This window comes from Anolis sagrei, chromosome 4, assembly GCF_037176765.1.
Source record: "Anolis sagrei isolate rAnoSag1 chromosome 4, rAnoSag1.mat, whole genome shotgun sequence".
Taxonomy (NCBI): Eukaryota; Metazoa; Chordata; class Lepidosauria; order Squamata; family Dactyloidae; genus Anolis; species Anolis sagrei.
This window is the reverse complement of record NC_090024.1, coordinates 210743734-210764571: the sequence shown is the minus strand read 5'-3', so window position 1 is coordinate 210764571 and position 20838 is coordinate 210743734. Positions and strand designations below refer to the sequence as shown.

General features: G+C 41.5%; 2 protein-coding genes across 2 annotated transcripts; both read right to left on the bottom strand.

The window, feature by feature from the left end:
• Positions 1 to 233: 233 nt before the first annotated feature.
• On the bottom strand, positions 234 to 1449 carry LOC132773360 (trace amine-associated receptor 13c-like). Its single transcript, XM_060772612.2, has one exon. It carries the CDS (start codon positions 1447 to 1449, stop codon positions 463 to 465), a length of 987 nt encoding a protein of 328 aa, XP_060628595.2. The 3' UTR covers positions 234 to 462.
• Positions 1450 to 8798: 7349 nt separating this feature from the next.
• LOC132772615 (trace amine-associated receptor 6-like) lies at positions 8799 to 14551 on the bottom strand. Its single transcript, XM_067468146.1, has 2 exons — positions 13716 to 14551; positions 8799 to 11976 (listed from the first exon to the last, which is right to left on the bottom strand). Exon 2 carries the CDS (start codon positions 11824 to 11826, stop codon positions 10747 to 10749), a length of 1080 nt encoding a protein of 359 aa, XP_067324247.1. The 5' UTR covers positions 11827 to 11976; positions 13716 to 14551; the 3' UTR covers positions 8799 to 10746.
• Between the last annotated feature and the right edge of the window lie 6287 nt (positions 14552 to 20838).

Genomic DNA, 20838 nt, shown 5'->3' with positions numbered 1-20838 from the left:
GTTAGCCCCAGCTTCTGCCAGCCTAGCAGTTCGAAAACATGCAAATGTGAGTAGATCAATAGGTACCGCTCTGGTAGGAAGGCAACGGCAAAACGGCTTAGAAATGGAGATGAACACCAACCCTCAGAATCGGGCACGACTGGACTTAATGTCAGGAGAAAACCTTTACCTTTTTTTACTGTCAAAATACACCTTATTTCATTGAGTGTTTATATGCTGTCCATTGGAGTGCATCCTTTTATGTAATTTGAAATTAATGTGAAATTTAATAAGTTGCTGAATGACATAACAGAGAAAGGGTTGGCCACTACAAATTACATATTTCTAAAAAGAGATTTGTTTACAAAGAACAGAATTACTGGGTACAAACACTAGAATATGAAAATTGCAACTATCTTTTCAACCACAATAACAGCAGCTATCTCTGTCAAAATGGTGGAAATCAACTGTGTCATAACTGTGCTATTTTAATAAGCAGGCATGGCTGCTGAATAGCTCTCGAATACCACGTCGGAACTTAGGGTCCCAAACACAATAGATGACCACATTCCAACAGCTATTGGAAGTTAGGATCCAAAAAGCATAAAAAGAAAAATGACACCATGGATAGCCCACCACAGACCCCACCACAAATACAGCAACAGGCAAGAAGGAAATATAGTAGACCAAGATCAGGAGGCCGATGGTCTTGGCAGCTGTGATGTCTGAGAAGGAGAGGTGGTTGCCTCTCTGTGGCTCTTCACCTAGTTGCTTCTGCATCTTGCAGTGTCGGTGGAGGGCCACAAAGGTGACTGCATTGATAGCAAGGGTGGCAGTCAAAAGGAAGAAATCAAAGACTGGGTCCAGCAACCTGACATTCATATGAGGTTTGGGTACCTTGTCAGGAGGAAAGAAATAGTTGCACATCTTGCTACAGAAATTGTACTGGTAGGTGATATCGGGAGTGGTAACGAGAGGTATCACTGCCAAGCAGAAACTTGAGGTCCAAGAGGCAGCAATAAGCCAAACAGTCCTGTGCCTAGTGATCATTGTTTTCTTCTGCAGGGGCTTCAATACTGCTATACTTCTCTCCACTGAAAGCAAAAAGATAGTGATATTGGAGACAAAAGAGCATCCTGTAAAGCTGGAGCCAATGATGATACAGGCCAGCTGGTCAGATTGATTTTCCTTTTGTTCCATCCCAGAGGACAACCAGTTCACCTCTCTGTAAACTGAGTAAGGCACGATTATGAGCCCCACCACCAGGTCAGATAGAGCCAAAGAGATCTTCCAATAGCCTTGTGAAGTTCTGAATTGCTTGACATGAAGAAAAACCAAGAGGCTCAAGAGGTTTCCAAGAGTGATGGCCATAGCCAAGGCAACCATGAGGACCAGCTTGCTGACCTCTCCAGCAAAATCTGGGCTGCAGTTTGTATAATTGGGGCTTCTACGACTGCTGTTTCCTAACATTAGTCCACTTTTCGTTACTTCAGAATGCAAGAAAAGAGCAGCAGAGTTCTAGGCTTCACAGTATTTTCTCTAGAGTCCCATGGAAAATGTTTCACCAGAGGTTCGCCCCAAACTAAATCTCTGGAAGTGCCAGTACAAGAATACTGCTATAAACAATTCAAATGGCCATTTATAACAGAATTCAAATAGCTATTTGAATAGCATGGGAGCTGTGGTTTTTCAACTGCCACAAACAGGTCTTCTCTATATGGTTAAAATGCTTGAATGGAATTCAAACAGAAGTGGGCTGCAGATGCAAGCCTTCTGCTACACAATCATTTCTATTGTATTCAGTTCCCTCTCTCTTCCTTAAGGGTCATTTTTCCATAACCAAATTGATCTGCACAGTTGGCATGGAGCTGAATATTTGGGCCAGTAAATGGTAGGAAAAATGGCAACCAGAACAGAAGATCACAAAATGAGCTCAGGCTTACCAGAAAGATTATAAGCAGTAAGAAAGGGGGAAAGGAAAAAAGAAAGGAAATGGAAATGGTAAGGCTACTGCATGGAGAAGGTGGTGAAATACTAACAGGAGGTAGGGAAAAGGCAGAGCTACTCAACACCTTCTTTGCCTCAGTCTTCTACAAAAAGGAGGTTGGTGTTCAACCTGACTAGTATGAAGCCGAAGAGGTAATAGGAGAAATGCAACCCAAAATAGGTAAGGAAATAATCCAGGAATACCCGGCTACTCCAAATGAATTCAAGTCTCCAGGGCTAGATGAACTACATCCAAGAGTATTGAAGGAATTAGCAGAAGTAATTTCTGAACCACTGGCAATAATATTTGCGAATTCTTGGAAAACATGAGAAGTCCCAGCAGACTGGAGGAGGGCAAATGTTGTCCCTATCTTCAAGAAGGGAAAAAAGAGGACCCAAACAATTACTATCCAGTCAGCCTAACATCAATACCAGAAAACATTCTGGAGCAGATCATTAATCTGCAGTCACTTAGAACGGAATGCTGTGATCTGTAATTACTAAAAATCAACATGGATTTTTCAAAAACATGTAGTGCCAGACTAATTTTACCTATTTTTAAAATAGGGTTACAAGCTTGATAGATGCAGGGAGTGCTGTGGATGTAGCATATCTTGATTTCAGTAAGGTCTTCGACAAAGTCCCCCATGATCTTCTTGCAAGGAAACTAGTCAAATGTGGACTAGACAATGCTACTCTTAGGTGGATCTGTAATTGGTTAAGTGACCGAACCCAAGGAGTGGTTAATTAAGTAAATGTGTTCCTGGGCTTTATTTTATTTTTTGGTTCCAGAGGTTGCAATAACATGAAAAGAGTAAGAATGGTTCTCACTCCACAAAAAGAAAAGTTCAACATGTTCTAGCAACCCAAACTAATATGCAAATGTGAAATAAAACAACTAGATCAGGTAAGTCTTCTATAAACAAAAACATTTTGAATCTTTTAAAATCCAGTTGATGGTTTATACCAAAATGAATACAGGGATGATACCTTTTTCACCAGCTTTCGTTTTTCTTATGATTTCCATTTTAGAGGCCAAATATATAGCTCTATGTTTCTTTAGCATGAGGAGATTTCCTAATAAGGCAGGCTTGTTTTCTTTGCTCTTTTTTCTGATTTACTGTTCAGGTATATTACCTTGCCTGTTTTAGGAAAGCACTCATAAGTAGGCATGTGCAATCCATGGTTCTAAATGTTTCTAAAGTACTTACAAAACAAGGGGGCGCTGGTTCTTTGTTTCTAAAGTGTTTCTAAAGCTTTGGTAGTGAAAATTTCAGAAGTCTAACAAAACTTTCAAAATTTCATTATAAATGGCAGTTCCTAATTGGGTCTGTCATAAAAACATGGCAAAAGTTTATTACACTGCAAAAACTTCATCTTTGTGCAAGGGACATTGCCCTATAGCACATTTTGCTTTGTTGGGTCACCACCAATTTAACAAAGTTTCTACCTCAGAAATAAAGCTTCTGGAGTAAAGATCACACAATGAAACAGGAAATAACACTTTTGAACCAGGAACAGATTTTCTTTATTATCAAAAAATGTTTTATAAAAACTTTGAAAATTCACCAAAAATCAATGGAAGCATCAAACGTTCTGAAATTTGGTGTGCTATCAGTGGTGAAATTTTGAAAGTTTTGTTAGACTTCTGAAATTTTCACCATCAAAACTTTAGAAACACTTTAAAAACAAAGCATCAGGGGGCCCTAGTTTTGTAAGTACTTTAGAACCATGGATCACACATGCCTAAAAAGATTGGCTAGAGGAAGCTCTCATTCTCCTCCAGCTCAAGCTTTAATGCCCTGTGTATTTTAGACATGCTGTCACCATAGGTTATTTGGTGTTATTTTGAGTTTTAAATTGTTGTTTTATATGCTATTGTTTTCTACCTGTTATTGTATAGTGTGTTTAATTTATGCATTGTTTTAAGCACTTGTGTCATGTGTAAGCTGCCCTGAGTCCCTTCGGGCAGATGGAGGTGGGGTACAAAAATAAAGTAGTAATTATTATTATTATTATTATTATTATTATTATGCTGCAACCCAACATTGAAAACCCTAGTGTCTTCAACTCTGTTTCACTATCTTCCCAATTCTGATGGTGCTAAACTTTCCAGTTAATCAGAGGCTGAGAAGGATAAGAAGGTCAGGGTTTGTTTTGGGTTTTTTTTTATTTGTGTCAGAGGCAAATTGAGAATATACTGCAAGTCGCTTTTGGTGTGAGAGAATCAGCAGTCTGCAAGGATGTTGCCCAGGGGATGCCTGGATCCGTTACCATCCTGTAGGAGTCTTTTCTCATGTCCTCATATGGGAAGCTGGGACAGATTCGAACCCCTGACCTTCAGGTCAGCAGTTCAGCCAGCACAAGGGTTTTACCCATTGCACCACTGCGGCTCCTTAGAAAACTAGGTAAACATAAAAAAATTTTTTTGAAAAAGAAATGTTTTTGACACCAAGTACATGAACCATCCTTGTATTTGTCCAATGCTTTGTTAACTGGGGCAAACTGTTTTGTACAAACTGCCACTAAAAGATGAGCTTTCCGTCTGTGAAATTATTCAGAGTAATTCCAGAAATATTATAACAGTAACTTTTGCTGTGTATAAGCAACATGCCTGTGCTACCTGGGTGATTCTTCGTTTTAGACAGCTTTTAAAAATCACAGTGAAAAGACAGCTGGATGTATAGTGTCAACAGGTCTTGTTCCATAACTTTTTAACATACACAAGCTGGGAGTAAATGTGACAGGTTTAAACAGCTGTGTATTACTACTTGTGCATTGTAGCCATCTGCAAATAGAAATTTCAAGAAAAAAGCAGGAAGAACATGTTAACCTACACACCATGCACCATAGGCACAATTCAGCACAGCTTTTTTTCCAAGGAAAGGAGGAAGGAAGGAGCCAGTACAAAGCACACTTTTCAAAATGTAGGACACATAATTCAGCCCCAAGGTAAGGCAATTGTTATTGTGTGCCTTGAAGTAGTTTCTGACTTATGGGACCCTAGGCCACATTTTCACAATATTTTCTTAGCAGGATTTGTTCAGAGGGAGTTTTGATTGCCTTCCTTTGAGGCTGAGAGAATGCGGTAAAAAGAAAAAACAACCTTCCCAGTTGTAATGCCGCTCACATAGAATCCTTTCCCTGGAAAGGCTTGACAAACAAGTCTGAAAAGTGATCAAACAGTACTTTTCTGAAGTACTCGGGGAAATAAGGCGGAATACAAATAAAATATTATAACTGAGCACTTGCAAAAGAGCTCAGGGTAGTCATTTATGCCTTTAGCAAACACTAAAGTGGTACCATCAAACAAGGTGAATTTAAGTGCCCTTGACATGTTTGGATGGAGTTGACAGAATAAGGAATTAGCAAGAAAGAAACTTATGGGTACAGTTGATCTCTTGAAATTCCAAGGAAAATTCAAAGCTACCTGAGAATCCATGTGAAACAACATCAGGCTGGCTCAACGGTATTTGAAAGAAGGAATCATAGAATCAAAGAGTTGGAAGAGACCTCATGGGCCATCCAGTCCAAGGAGAAAAACTTTATTCAATGCCAAGTAAACCATACCCAAAAGTTCCAAATAATCCTTCAGCAAGGAATGAAGGGATTATGTGACAGTCTGAACCAGGGGTTCCTAAACATTTGAAGCCGCAGAACCCTTTTTGAAGGAAAAGTTTCTCATGGAGCCCCAGGAAACTTTTGAACACAGGGGCCACACTGCATTTTACAATTTGACAGATGGGTCAGGCCAGTGGCAGATGAATGGAGAATGCTTCTGTAAACGAATTGAAAAAAACATAAACAAATTCCTATGCACGCTGCACATAACTTGTTTGTAGTGCAAAGAAAGAAAGAAAGAAAGAATAATACAATATTTAAAATAAAGAACAATTTTAATCAACATAAACTTAACAGTATTTCAGTGGAAGACCCCAGAGTTCACCCAGCCTTTGCAACAACAACAACAACAGAAGCAATCCCAGAAGTCAACCAGTCCAACTTGTTTCTGCCTGGTAGTAAAAGCACTAATCAAAGCACCCACAACAGATGACTATCCAGTCTTTGAAATAATAATAATAATAATAATAATAATAATAATAATAATAAGAAGAAGAAGAAGAAGAAGGATCGTCAATGATGCAATCCCAGGTGACAGCAGGATTGAAGAGAAACAACTGGAAAAGTTGACACAATATGAGGATTTAAAGATCGAACTGAAAAGACTCTGGCACAAGCCAGTAAAGGTGGTCCCAGTGGTGATTAGCACACTGGGTGCAGTACCTAAGGACCTTGGCCTGCACTTAAACACATTTGGGGCTGACAAAATTACTATCTGCCAGCTGCAGAAGACCACCTTACTGGGATCTGCACACATTATTTGCCGATACATCACACAGTCCTAGACACTTGGGAAGTGTCCGACGTGTGATCCAATACAACAGCCAGCAGAGTGATCCTGTCTGCTGTGGACTCATCTTGTTGTGTTTCAAATAGTAATAACAGTAGTAATGGGAGCAACTCAAGGGCCATCCGGTCCAACCTTTCAACAAAGTACAGTCAAAGCATCCCCAACAGATGGCCATCCAGCCTTTGCAATGGTGATGGTGGTAGGGATGATGATGGTAGAAACAATAAGAGCTACCCCAGGGGCCACCCAGTCCAACCTGGTTTTGCCCTGCAAGAAAAGTACAGTCAAAGCAGCAGTGGGAAGGCCCCATAGGCTGCACTAGCAGCAGCATTAGGGAGGCCTTGCAGATATAAGCATAACAGACCTACACTCTTCAAGTCACTTCCATGATCCTACAAACAGTACCACTTCTGCTTTCAAAGCACTGTGTCAGAATATGGTGTCAATGCTGGCTGTCTCTGACATTCAATCCAGTCTTTATTTTTGCACTGTAGTTTTATCTATCCCTCTTCTAGCTCTGGTTGTCCTATATTCTAAATATCTAAAATGACTGAGCCAAATAAATAGCTAGAAGAAATTTGCTTGGTTTCCAGATTTCTGTATGTGTATGTTGTAAGTCAAAATTGGCATTGAATGTTTGCCATATATGTGTACACTGTAATCCGCCCTGAGTCCCCTGCGGGGTGAGAAGGGCGGAATATAAAAGCTGTAAATAAATAAATAAATAAATAAATAAATTTCTGAGGCCAACGTACAGTAAGCATGTTGTTTATATCCCCCCCCCCCATTAATACCAGGTAGACATCATCCAGGAAGCTCCCCCCTCCCTACCCTAGCAAGTCCATTCATATAATGTTAAACAGAAGGTTGAATACACAGCTACCACAATCTGCCAGTCTTGATTTGCACAATCTCTCCACAATTGTTTTGTTCCTAGAAATTATGACCCCCCACACAAAATCATAGTATAGCTATAAAACCATACTTAAAGCAAGTGAAAGACCAATATTTACCTTGGCAGTTACCATATATATAACTTCTAGAAAGAGAGACAGCTGCTAGGTGCCATGGGTAGAAGGCTGCTAATGTAATTGTACCCTGTTTATGGGATTCATATAGGTTAGGAATCAGGAAAGTTTGATCTTCAAGATTTTGGTTTGTATCTCCAACCAGTATTGACAATTGTAATAAATGTTTTAAAGTTGCTGTTCAAAAACATTTGGAGCGTCAAAGATTTCCCACTTAATGTAGATTTGCCACTGTAGAAGACAAGATAGATAGGCCTTTGGTTTGATCCAGGGTTTTCAGAATCATAGAATCAAAGAATCCTAGAAATCAAAGAATACTAGAGGTCACAAGGGCCATCTAGTCCCAACCCACGCCATGCATAAATACAAAGTTAAAGCACTTTTGAAATATGTCCATCCAGCCTCTGTTTAAAGACTTTAAAAGTGAAGAGTCCACCACCCTTTAAGGCAGTTTCTGTTCCACTATTGAACCATTATCTTCTCTTCAAGCAAGACTAAGGCTTGGTTTCCAGGGCTTTTATTGTCATGGTCACCCTTATCTGGACATCTTGGTTGCCCTTTTGTTTTCTTATATTCTTGCACATTCAATCTCATCAGTTCTCCCTATAGAAAAGCTACCCCCCCCCCCCCCAAATCCCTTGAACTTTGAAGAATTTCACGAAATCAACCCTCTGTGTCTTATATGTAACATTTCTTCCACCACTCCAACTCCAAGCCAAGAGTGGGTGAGTGAGTAGGGGGCGATTTTTTGCCCCCATAAACACACATACCCATAGACTGCCCAAGTGCTCCCCAGCACATTAGAGGTGACATAACATTATTTCCACTTTAACTTTCTCGACTCAATGCTATGGAATCTCTGCCAAAGAAACACCAACATTCTTTGGCAGAGAAAGCTGAAGACTTTGGGTCCTTCCACACAGCCATCTGACCCAGAATATCAATGCAGATATTCCACAATATCTGCTTTGAACTGGGTTATCTGAGTCCACATTGGCATATAATTCAATTAATGTAGATTTTATACAGCTGCATTGAAGGGGCCCTTATAAAACTACCACTCACATGATTCCACAATGGGAGTTAGTGCCAAATTGCATTAATTCTACAATGTATATGCCCTCATAATTACCTTTCTCTCACGGATGACAGTACAACAGTTTAGTTGTTCTAAAGAATTTCACTTTTTCTTTTACTTCAGTTCCAAAGATAACAATCAGCTGGGGAATTCTGGGAGCTATAGTAAAAAAAAAACCCTAACTTTTCAAAAGTTTAGTATTCATTCTTCATTCCTTCCCCAAACTAGAAGGGTTAAAAACACCTACACAGGATTCTTTTGCTGCCAGAAGAGAGATCACCAGAGACTTGTGGTTTTCTAATAAAAATCCATTTATTTACACATTTACATAATGAGGAAGAATGATAGGTGAGTCAACAATCAGCACAAAGCAATGTTATTTCCAGGTTTACAGAATTCTGGAAGCTCAGAACCCAGCCTGCTTACAGCATGGCTGGAACAAAGTAGGTTTTTTCCCTTAGGCTTTCTGTTGTGAAAGATTTTTAGTGCCACCCACATTATCACCATTAAACTGAATGAACTTCATTCAGGCAATGCACTGAAGGTGGTTACCCAAACAAAACCATAATTCTTTTTGTGAGGGTGTTTAATCAAAGGAGACTGAATACATTCAGAATAGTGTTGGTTATCAAGATGACCTTGTGCGATAAATACTGCAGTTGTTCACACCAACCATGAAGTTGGAATGGAGTATCAAACAAAGCAAGAGAACCTGTGTAAACGAAAGGATGTCAACAAAATGGAATTTGGCAATCACGTAAATATTTTTTACCATTTCCCATCTATCAACATCCTTTCATATAAATAGTGGCTTAATAGGTTGCCCCAAACCCCAGCTAATCTATCTGAACATGAAAATGAGGATAATTAAAGCCTTATTCTTTGATATTGAAGACAAATGTGCAAAACACATCACTGTATTAAAAATTATAATTCTATTCACTTTTCAAAGGCTGAGATTGTACTCTATAAACGATCACACTGTTTAACATATTTTCCAATACTAGTTTAAACTTCATCCACTGTGCCACAACTGGTCAGAATCGGAAATGTCCATTTTGAAGAAGCCACATTTAAATATCAAGCATATCAGATATTTGTGTAAATGTTCTATGGTATTTACTGATGTACCATACTCATAACCATGGTTTTATAACTGTTATACATAACATTTCAAAACATTGTGATGCTTACACTTGGAGCAACAGAAAACTATCTCACGAGCTCCAGAGCAAAGGAATGCTTTCAGTTCTCATTGTATGTAGAGGTCTGTGAACCAAGTAGAGATTTTTAAAACCTCTTGTGTGCTCAATGTGTCGTTGAAGGCTTTAATGGCCGGAATCACTGGGTTGCTGTGAGTTTTCCGGGCTGTATGGCCATGTTCCTTTCTTGTGTGTTCCTTTCTTTAAGCTTCCCTATTGTTCTGAATATCTGTCATTTCCGTATATGAACTAAATGTTGCAGATGCATACCTGGACTTATGAAAAGTGCTATTATTTACTCTGCTAAAATCAATTGATCAGAGTGCAGTGTGCTTTCATATACACACTACATCTGAATATATCCACATAAATCCATGCTGCACTTGCACTGTAACATTCAACAAGTCACAATCATGTATATGCAAGGGGAAATGATGCATAGTCATGTCAAATAACCTATAGTTTTGTGATTAGAACTAACTATACTTGAGATTTGTTTTTTAATGTGATGTTTGGGCATAGAATCAGCAGAAAACATTCACACTTGCCTCCAACAGACAAGAGTCCTTTCTCCCACACTGGACATTCCACAGATACATAAACCTCACTTGCCTAGTTTCCAACCGACTTTACCACCTCTGAGGATGCCTGCCATAGATGTGGGTGAAATGTCAGGAGAGAATGCTTCTGGAACATGGCCTACAGCCTGGAAAACTCACAGCAATCCAGTGATTCCGGCCATGAAAGCCTTCAACAACACACTGGACTTGAACTATCTAACAAGTTGTACAGAGAAGAAATACTTTTGGTTCTGCTCTTTTGTACAAATTTGTATCGTCAGTAGGGTTTTTCTAAAGCTCAAGAGGTCACAATGTAGCAGCTGCAAGAAAAATTCTGGCAATTGAAAGGAGTATTTTGGAAAGAAACTCCTCCACAAAGGTGCAATGTTGGAATATGAGGACAACTATTTACAAACATAGAATGTTCACTTAAACAACCAGATTGCTGTAGAGCACCAACACAGCAGCAACTACTAAACAAAATAGATGAAATCACAAAGGGTCATGAAATTCTCTCTGGGCGGAACATCTCTTTCAGGACAGCAACGCAGGGAGGGGCAGAACTGTGCCTTTCCAATGAGTGGCTGGGGGGCTGGGAGGCAGATAACAGCACCTGCTTGCTGAACAGCTCTCGAACCCCACGCCGGAACTTGGGGTCCCAAACACTGTAGATGGCCACGTTCCAACAGCTATTGGAAGTGAGGATCCAGAATGCATAAAAGGAAAACTGGCACCACGGATAGCCCACCACAGACCCCACCACAAATACAGCAACAGGCAAGAAAGAAATGTAGTAGGCAATGGTCAGGAGGCCGATGGTCTTGGCAGCTGTGATGTCTGAGAAGGAGAGTTGGTTGCCACTCTGCGGCTCCCCGCCTAGTTGCTTCCGTATCTTGGAGTATTGGTGCAGGGCAATAAAGGTGACCGCATTGACAGCAAAGGTGCCAGTCAAAAGGGAGAAGTCAAAGACTGGGTACAGCAACATGATATTCCAATGGGATTGAGGTAGCTTGTCAGGAGGAAAGAAATAGTTGCACATCTTGCTGCAGGAGTTGTACTGAAAGGTGATATCAGGGGTGGAAATGAGAGGTAGCACTGCCAAGCAGATACCGATGGCCCAAGAGGCAGCAATGAACCAAACGGTCCTGCGCTTGGTGATCACTGCTTTCCTCTGCAAGGGCTTCAACACTGCTATGGTTCTCTCCACTGAAAGCAAAAAGATGGTAATGATGGAGACAAAAGTGCAGCCTGCAAAGATGGGGCCAGTGATGAAGCAGGCCAGCTGTTCAGACTGGTTGCTTTTTTGCTTCATCCCAGAGGACAACCTACTCACCTCCCTGTAAACGGAATAAGGCACGACTATGAGCCCCACCGCCAAGTCAGCCAGGGACAAAGAGGCCCTCAGGTAACCTTGGGAAGTCCTGAATTGCTTGATGTGGAGAAAAACCAAGAGGCTCAACAAGTTTCCAAGAATGATGCCCACGATCAAGACCACCATGAGGAGCACCTTGCTGACATCCGCAGCAAAATCCTGGCTGCAGTCAGTGCAATTGGGACCTCCAAAACTGCTGTTTGCCAACATTGGCCAGCTCCTCTTTCCTTCAGAAGGCAGACAAGAAGCAGCACTGTTCTGGGATTAGGAGTATCATTTCCAGGGTGACACTTTTAGGATGATCTTCTCCAGAGTTCCATGGAAGATGCCTCACAGGTGAGTCGACTTCACACTCAGCCCCTGGAAGTGCCAGACCAAGAAACAATGGCATGAATCATTCAAACAGCCAGGAGTGTCAGCATGAGAACTGCTCACAAACAGATGACCGGCTTAGTTGCAGCAAACAGGCAACTATAAAGGGAGCAGTGGCTCAAAGGGAGATTCAAACAGGAAGCCACACTGATGGCCAGAGAGGTCCTGTTGTGAATGGCTTCTTCTAGTCTCCTCCCTGTTTCCTCTCTTGGATACAGGCAAAAACAAATATATTCAAGTTTTCATCATACAAAAAGGAGAATTATGCAAAGTGCAATTAGAAAAGTTAAGGATTCGCTTGGGTTTTTTTGAAACATGAATCCTGGGCTGTATTTCTATGAAGTCACATAGAAATGGACGTTTTGGAGAAGGATTTCCCTTTTAAGGAGAATGACCTCTAGATTCATGCAATAGAGAGATGATAAATATATACACATATAGGTTGCTGTGAGTTTTTTGTTCTGTATGGACATTTTCCAGAAGCATTCTCTCCTGACATTTCACCCACATCTATGGCAGGAACCCTCAGAGGTTGAGGGGTCTGTTGGAAACTAGGCAAGTGAGGTTTATGTATCTGTGGAATGTCCAGGGTGGGAGAAAGGACTCTTGTCTGTTTGAGGCAAGTGTGAATGTTGCAATTGATCCACTTGATTAGCATTGAATGGCCTTGCAGCTTCAAAGCCTGGCTGGTTGCTGCCTGGGGGAATCCAGGCCCTAATTGATTCTTGTCTTGAATTCCCCTGTGGGTTTTTTTTTTTGGTTTTTTTTAGTGTTGCTGTTTAACTACTGTCCTGATTTTAGAGTTTTTAAAAAAAATAATAATAATACTGGTAGGCAGATTTGATTCATTGTCATGGTTTCTTCCTTTCTCTTGAAAGGACAAGTGGGATCCTCTCACTTCTGCAGGAGTCTACTGTATACCACGTAGCTATGGGCAAGTCTAGATAGGGACCACCAAATGTAGCAATGCCCAAACATGAATCGAGGAACATGAAAGGCACTGAAGACTAATTCATCCAGAGAAGTCAGCCATAGCAGAACACCTAATGAACCAAATAATATGCTGGACACAGAAATGCTGGACCACCCTAACAACTACCATGACAGACTACACAGAGAAGCCCTTGAAATTCACAAGCATGTGGACAATTTCAACAGAAAGGAGGAAACCATGAAAATGAACAAAACCTGGCTACCAGTATTAAGAAACTCTAAAATCATAACAGTAAATAAAGAACAACACTCAAAAACAAGGGAATGCCAGCCAGGAATAAATCAGGGCCAGCTAACATTTCCCAACAAAGGATTCCCCAGGCAGCAACCAGCCAGGCTTTGAAGCCGCAAGGCCATTACATGCTAATCAAGGTGGCCAATTGCAACATTCACACTTGCCTCAAACAGACAAGAGTTCTTTCTCCCACCCTGGACATTATTCCACAGATATAGAAACCTCCCTTGCCTAGTTTCCAATAGACTTCTCTACCTCTGAGGGTGCCTGCCATAGATGTGGGGCGAAACGTCAGGAGAGAATGCTTCCAGAACATGTCTATACAGTCCGGAAAACTCACAGCAACCCAGTGATTTCAGCCATGAAAGCCTTCGAAAATACATTATACACAAATAGATAGAGATAGAGATAGAGATAGAGATAGAGATAGAGATAGAGATAGAGATAGAGATAGAGATAGAGATAGAGAGGGGGGAGGGGGGAGAGAGGACATACACACCTGTGGTTTGATATTAAGGAGCTCTCTGTGGAGCTCTCCCTGTGCCATTGGCACAAACACGCTCTGAACTTGGGCAGAAGCCCTGCTGTTCCATGACAGCTTCCAAGGTGGAGAGTATTCCTGGCGAAATGCCTGCACCTCGATGGCATCCGAAACCCTCCCCAAGCCTTCGGGAACCCTCCGAAGGGTTCGCTGGAAGGAAGCCTTGCCGCTCCTTCGGCCGCCCAGGCAAAACCAGCCCGCCCCGTCGAAGTTCCCAATTCTCTTTCGCGGCACCAATTGCAAGCGCTGATCCTGTCTCTTCCGGGGACCGGGCGGGGGTTTTCCCGCGCTCGCCACCGCCTCTCGCCCAGTCCGACCAGTTCTCCAAGAAGGCAGGCAAAGTGGGAAGGATGGGGAGCGCTCCGAAGAGAAAGGCTGCCGGAGGGGGCCGGAAAGGAGAGCCCGAAAAGGAGCCGCTCAGGAAGAGGAGGAGGGAAAGGTGGTCTGCCTCCCTCCGCTCAGCGCCAACTTCCCCAGGAGCTCTTTCAGTGGATTTCTTTGGCAAAAGAAAAGCCAAGCCAACAACCAGCCCGTGGGCGTTTCGAAGGATCCCCCCCCCCCCCGGAAGCCAGACCAAGCGATGAGGCATCTTGTTGTCATTCCCCCTCAAACGAGAAGCTCTGCCTGTCATTGATCATCGAGGAAACCAAAATGCTCTTCCAGCAGTCACCAATCCCTCTCCAATGCCAGAAATACAGCTTAATGGTGTAACATTAGAAAACGCTGATCATTTCCACTACCTTGGCAGCTACTTCGCCACAAAAGTCAACATTGACATTGAAATTCTGAGCTCTGCGAGTGCAGCTTTTCCCCCCGAATGAAGTAGAGAGTGTTTGAGGACCAGGACATCTGTAGGGAGACCAAGGTGCTTGTTTATAAAGCTATTGTCCTCCCAACCCTGCTATATGCCTACAAGATGTGGACTGTCAACTCCTGGAACGATTCCATCAGCGCTGCCTCTGAAAAATCCTGCAAATATCTTGGGAAGACAAGTGGACAAATGTCAGCTTGCTGGAAGAAGCAAAGACCACCAGCATTAAAGCAATGGTCCTCCGCCATCAACTCTGCTAGACCAACCACGTTGTCGCGATGCCCAACCACCATCTCCCAAAGCAGTTGCTCTACTCCGAACTCAAGAACGGAAAATGGAATGTTTGAGGACAGGAAAAGAGATTTAAAGATGGGCTGAAAGACAACCTTTAAAACTCTGGCATAGACACCAAGAACTGGGAAGCCCTGGCCCTTGAGCATTCTAGCTGGAGGTCAGCTGTGGCCAGCAGTGCTGTATAATTTGAAGAGGCATGAATAGAGGGCAAAAGAGGGAAACGTGCCAAGAGGAAGGAGCATCAAGTCAACCCCAACCGGGGCTGCCTTCCATCTGGAAACCAATGCCCTCACTACGAGAGAAGATGCAGATCAAGAATAGGGCTCCACAGTCACCTACAGACCCACTGTACACTGCCCACTGACCCTGGAAGACTATCCTACTTGGACAACGAGGGATCGCCTAAGTAAGTAAGAGTAAGTAAGTAGCTCAGGTCTTGCATATTCAAGGCTGTGTCTTCCTGGACCGACTCTATCCATCTGCAATGTGGATCTTCCTCTTTTCCCACCGTCTTCTCCCTTACCAAACGATATACCATGCAGCTATGGACAAGTCTACATAGGGACCACCAAACACAGAAATGCCCAAACATGAACCAAGGAACATGAAAGGCAATGCAGACTGATTCAATCTGAGAAGTCAGCACAGCAAAGCACCTGATGAACCAACCTGGGCACAGCATATTGTTTGGGAACTCAGACATTCCGGACCACTCTAACCACCACCATGTCAGATTACACAGAGAAGCCACTGAAATCCACAAGCATGTGAACAATTTCAACCGAAAGGAGTAAACCATGAAAATGAATAAAATTTGGCCACCAGTATTAAAAAAAACCCTATAAAATGAGGACAGTAAATAAAGAGCAACACTCAAAAAGCAACAGAATTCCAGACAAGAATCAGTCAGGGCCAGCTAACACTTTCCAACAAAGGATTCCCCCAGGCAGCAACCAGCAAGGCTTTGAAGCTGCAAGGCAATTAAATGCTAATCAAGGTGGCCAACAATTGCAACATTCACACTTGCCTCAAGCAGACAAGAGTTCTTTCTCCCACCCTGGACCCTCCCACAGATATATAAACCCAATTTTCCTTGTTCCAACAGACCTCACAACCTCTGAGGATGCTTGCCATAGATGTGGGTGAAACGTCAGGAGAGAATGCTTCTGGAACATGGCCATATAGCCCAGATAACTCACAGCAACTCAGTGATTCCGGCCATGAAAGCCTTTTCTGGTGAGTCTTGTCTTCTCAGGTCCAGAGTCACCCTGGCTTCAAGGGAGAGTTCAGGCTTGATTTGTTCAAAGGACCCATGTATGAAAATGGCTTTCTTCTGGCTTTTTAAATGTCATGTTTTAATAGCTCTTCGCCTCTAATTTTTAAGTGTTCTCCTGAATGCTTATTTGTTAATATGTAATTTTAGCTATGTGATACCTAATTTGGTGTATTATCCCACTATTAATTTTATGTTCTTGTTCAATATGTTTGATTTATGTCATTTTTTTTTGTTGCACGTTACGGCATTGAATGGTTGGTGCTATTTGTTCTGAACTGCCTTGAGTACTGGGAAGATAGGGAGGGATATAAATAAAGTTTTTTATTGTCAAAGTTTTTCATGGGTTGCTGTGAGTTTTCCCAGTTATTATTATTATTATTATTATTATTATTATTATCTCAAATCCTTGATGCCATGGCAGTGCCCTGAATGGTTAAATTCATCCTTCATCAGATATGATGACTCGTAGCTCAAACATTCCCAGAACAATAATAGACGCTAAACATTAAAGCCAAATACTTTGATTGTTTACCATGTCTCTCTATCAGCAGAAGCTGCTTTCGCTAAAGATTAGGCTGTGTTCTCAGTATGCCTCTCTTTGGTTGCATACTTGTGTCTGGATATTGTGTGATTTCCAAATCCTTAATGAATAGTTTCTCATAAATCATCTTCACAAAATTATCTTTTCTATTTCTCACAACCAGAAACAGTTTCGGCAAAAGAGATGCTCTTCCCAGTATCTCTCCCATTAGAAAAACAGCCATTAATGACTTACTTATCTATCAGGCATATTTTTTTTACATTTTATCTACAAATCCTTGAAGGATTTGAATTAAACCAGACACTTATAAAATGCAATTGGCAAGTGCAGAATTGTGTTACGCTACACTGGCGTAATTTCTATGATCAAAGCGGAGGGTTATTTCACTCTGTCTTTCCTTGAAGAGATGGCAATGCAGTTGGGCCACCATATCCACAGAATCTGATCTACATATTTGACCAACCACTGTGTGTGTAAATATTCTAAAAAAAGAAAATGTCACAAAAAGCAAACTTTCATTTTGTCTTTTTATACATGGAACACATTTTTCTATGTAATTGTAAATGAAAAAATATGGATTTGATATCCAAGGAGGGTCCTGGAATTAAATCCCAGCAGATGTCAAAGGCCCGCTTTACAGGCATGTATCTCAGTTAAAAGGGCCATCCAGTCCAACCCCCTGTGATGCAGAAATACACAAAGCTCTCTTAACAGTCTCTGTTTAAAAACCTCCAAAGCAAGAGACCACAACACTCTGAAGCAGCATATTCTAACTGTAAATCAAACTATGAATAGATTCTCCAGCTGTTGTTTGATTCATTTCTAAACTTTTTGACCATGTCTACATGTACTTGATTCATCCAGGTTAAGAGCATTGCAGCACACCCAAATACCTGGGAGTCACTCTGGACCGTGCTCTTACCTACAAGAAGCACTGCCTGAATATCAAGCAAAAAGTGGGTGCTAGAAACAATATCATACAAAAGCTGACTGGCATAACCTGGGGATCACAACCAGACACAGCGAAGACATCTGCCCTTGCGCTATGCTACTCCGCTGCTGAGTATGCATGCCCAGTGTGGAACACATCCCACCACACTAAAACAGTGGATGTGGCTCTTAATGAGACATGCCGCATTATCACGGGTGTCTGCGCCCTACACCACTGGAGAAATTACACTGTCTAGCCGGCATTGCACCACCTGACATCCCCCGGGAAGTAGCAGCCAATAGTGAAAGGACCAAGGCAGTGACATCTCCAGCGCATCCCTTGTTTGGGTATCAGCCAGCACGTCAACAACTTAAATCAAGAAATAGTTTTCTAAGATCTACAGAGACACTCGCTGGAACAACCCAGCAAGCGAGAGTCCAAAAGTGGCAGGCTCAAACCCAGAACCTCAATCAATGGCTGATACCAAATGAGAGACTCCCCCCTGGGCACACGGAAAACTGGGCGACTTGGAAAGCGCTGAACAGACTGCGCTCTGGCACCACGCGATGCAGAGCCAATCTTAAGAAATGGGGCTATAAAGTGGAATCTATGACATGCGAGTGTGGAGAAGAGCAAACCACTGACCACCTGCTGCAATGCAACCTGAGCCCTGCTACATGCACAATGGAGGACCTCCTTGCGGCAACACCAGAGGCACTCCAAGTGGCCAGATACTGGTCAAAGGACATTTAATCAACTACCAAGCTTGCAAACTTTGGGTTTTGTCTGTTTGTTTGTTTTGTTAAAAATGTAATACAATTGTCTGGTTGTTCCTGACACGATAAATAAATAAATACTCCAGAGCTGTTGTGATGCAGCCCAGGAGCATCCTTGAAGCCCTTTGACCACCCACCTTCCCTGGTGTAAGCAGACCTAGGCAGCTCCATCCACATAGATGGTCAGGCTGACTGCACATGGGCCATCATCTCATTGCCATCAGCAAGCAACTTTGCTAGAGGCTTGCTGGCAATGTTGCTTTTCTGGTCCCATGGCAGGGGACCCTGATGTGTTATCAACAGAAATGTGACACCACTAGCAAGTCTGTGGCAGAGACCTATTTCCTGGTGGCAACACAACAGTGGGTTTGTTGGTCGTGTGGACACAACAGTGGGTTTGTTGGTCATGTGGTACACCAGATCCAGCCCAATTTAGCTATCATTTTGGAAATTCCTGGAAGTTCCAGCATAAATCCCGTGCTGACTTCATTAACAGCTGGATACAGAGCTTCTGCTGCCAATCCAGATATGCATCACATAGACTCAGCTTAGTGGTAAATTCTGGCTGTATAGACACAATCTTGATTACATTTTACATGCTGAATAGCCATAATTATTCCAGATGATTTTTCTTGATTTTGTTTCCACAAATGTAAACTGTGTGTGACTTGGAGTAGCGCAGAATGCCTGCAGATTTTAAGAGAAACTTTATTTATCAACAAGCTATATTTCAGTTTGCTTTTGTTATTTGACTTTCATCTTTGTATTCGTAGCTTCCTACCTTTGTGACGCCATCAAAATAATTTTGTTCATACATTACAAGCGTATTTATCTGAAATGCCAGAAGAATTTAACTCTGGTTTTATGGGAAGGGAGATACATGGGATGTTTATATGAACAATCACTTAAAACATTGGACTGCTGTCTTAAACATGTACAAATACTGCCTAGAATAGACCATTCTGAAGGCTGGTGGATATCCAAATGCTTTGAGATCTAAATTAAACTTCAGAATATTTCTTCCCAGTTTGTTGGGTGAATATTCAGAAATGGTGATATGGCAAGAAGGTATTTAAACAGAGTTGATCGGATCCAAGTCAAATGGGTAACAAAGATTGGTCAAATCATTCCAAATATGTTCTCATTAAGTATTATATGTAACAGTACTATGACAATACCTATTGTATGTTGATCTCTCCACAGACAAGATAGACTTCTCAGTAGGCCTGAAAATATGTAAGAAGTAAAAATAATCTTGGAGGGCAGACTGAGCAGACAGGCTTTACTTGACATGTAATACAGTCTAAGTTAGTGGTTCTCAACCTTCCTAATGCCATGACCCCTTAATACAGTTCCTCATGTTATGGTGACCCCAAAACATTAAAATTATTTTAGTTGCTACTTCATAACTGTAATTTTTACCTATTTGACTATTTACCCAACTATTTACCCAAAGGGACTCAGGGTGATTTCCAATATATACGGCAAACATTCAGTTGCCAGAAAGAAAACCACACAGACAATTACATCAAATTACACATTTGACAATACAACACAACCTAATTTAACTTAACAAACAAAATAACAACAACTGAAAATCCTATTGAAACACACTAAAAATAAAAATATTAAAAACTCATTAATAATTACTTTATTTATATTCTGCTCTGTCTCCCTGAGAGGACTCAGAGCAGATTACAGAATACATATATGGCAAACATTCAATACAGTTATACAATTAACAGCAAAGACAGACAGTACATAGAGGCAAAGCCTCCCTTTTTTCATGTCTGGCATCTGGAGGCTGCGCTTTACTCCAGCCATGGGGAGATGCTGCTGTTCCATTTATCCATACCGAGTAGCCCATGGTCTGTAGATACCTTCCTGAGCAAATTGCCGGCATGTCCTCATGGGTGCCTCTTACCTCCCTGCCAAATGTGATCTACTCACATTGCTATATTTCGAACTGCTAAGTAAGAAGAAGCTAGGGCTGACGGAGGGAGCTCACCCTGATCCACAGCTTTGAACTACCAACCTTCCAGTCAGCAAGATTTTCTGCAACTGGTGGTTAACCCATTATGCCACCATGACCCCTTTATTTATTTATTTATTTATTTATTTAACTTGTATACTGCTACTCCCTATTTGGCTCGGAGCGGTTTACAGAAGCAGATTAAAACAATACAATTAGCTTTAAAAATAACAATAACAAAACAATAGGATTATAGGATTGCATTTTAGTATTTTAAGATATACAGTTATAATTCATATAAAGCAGAACAATTAAGAAATGTACATGATAGGGATATTTGGATATTTCCTATAATACTTGTCCTTCTATAGATATTTATCCTATGTAAGTCTCCATCATTTGCACCTCTAAATTAATGTCTCATGAGATTTACATCTTGGGTAACTCAGACTCTCTCAACCTCAGTGGGTGACAAAGGCC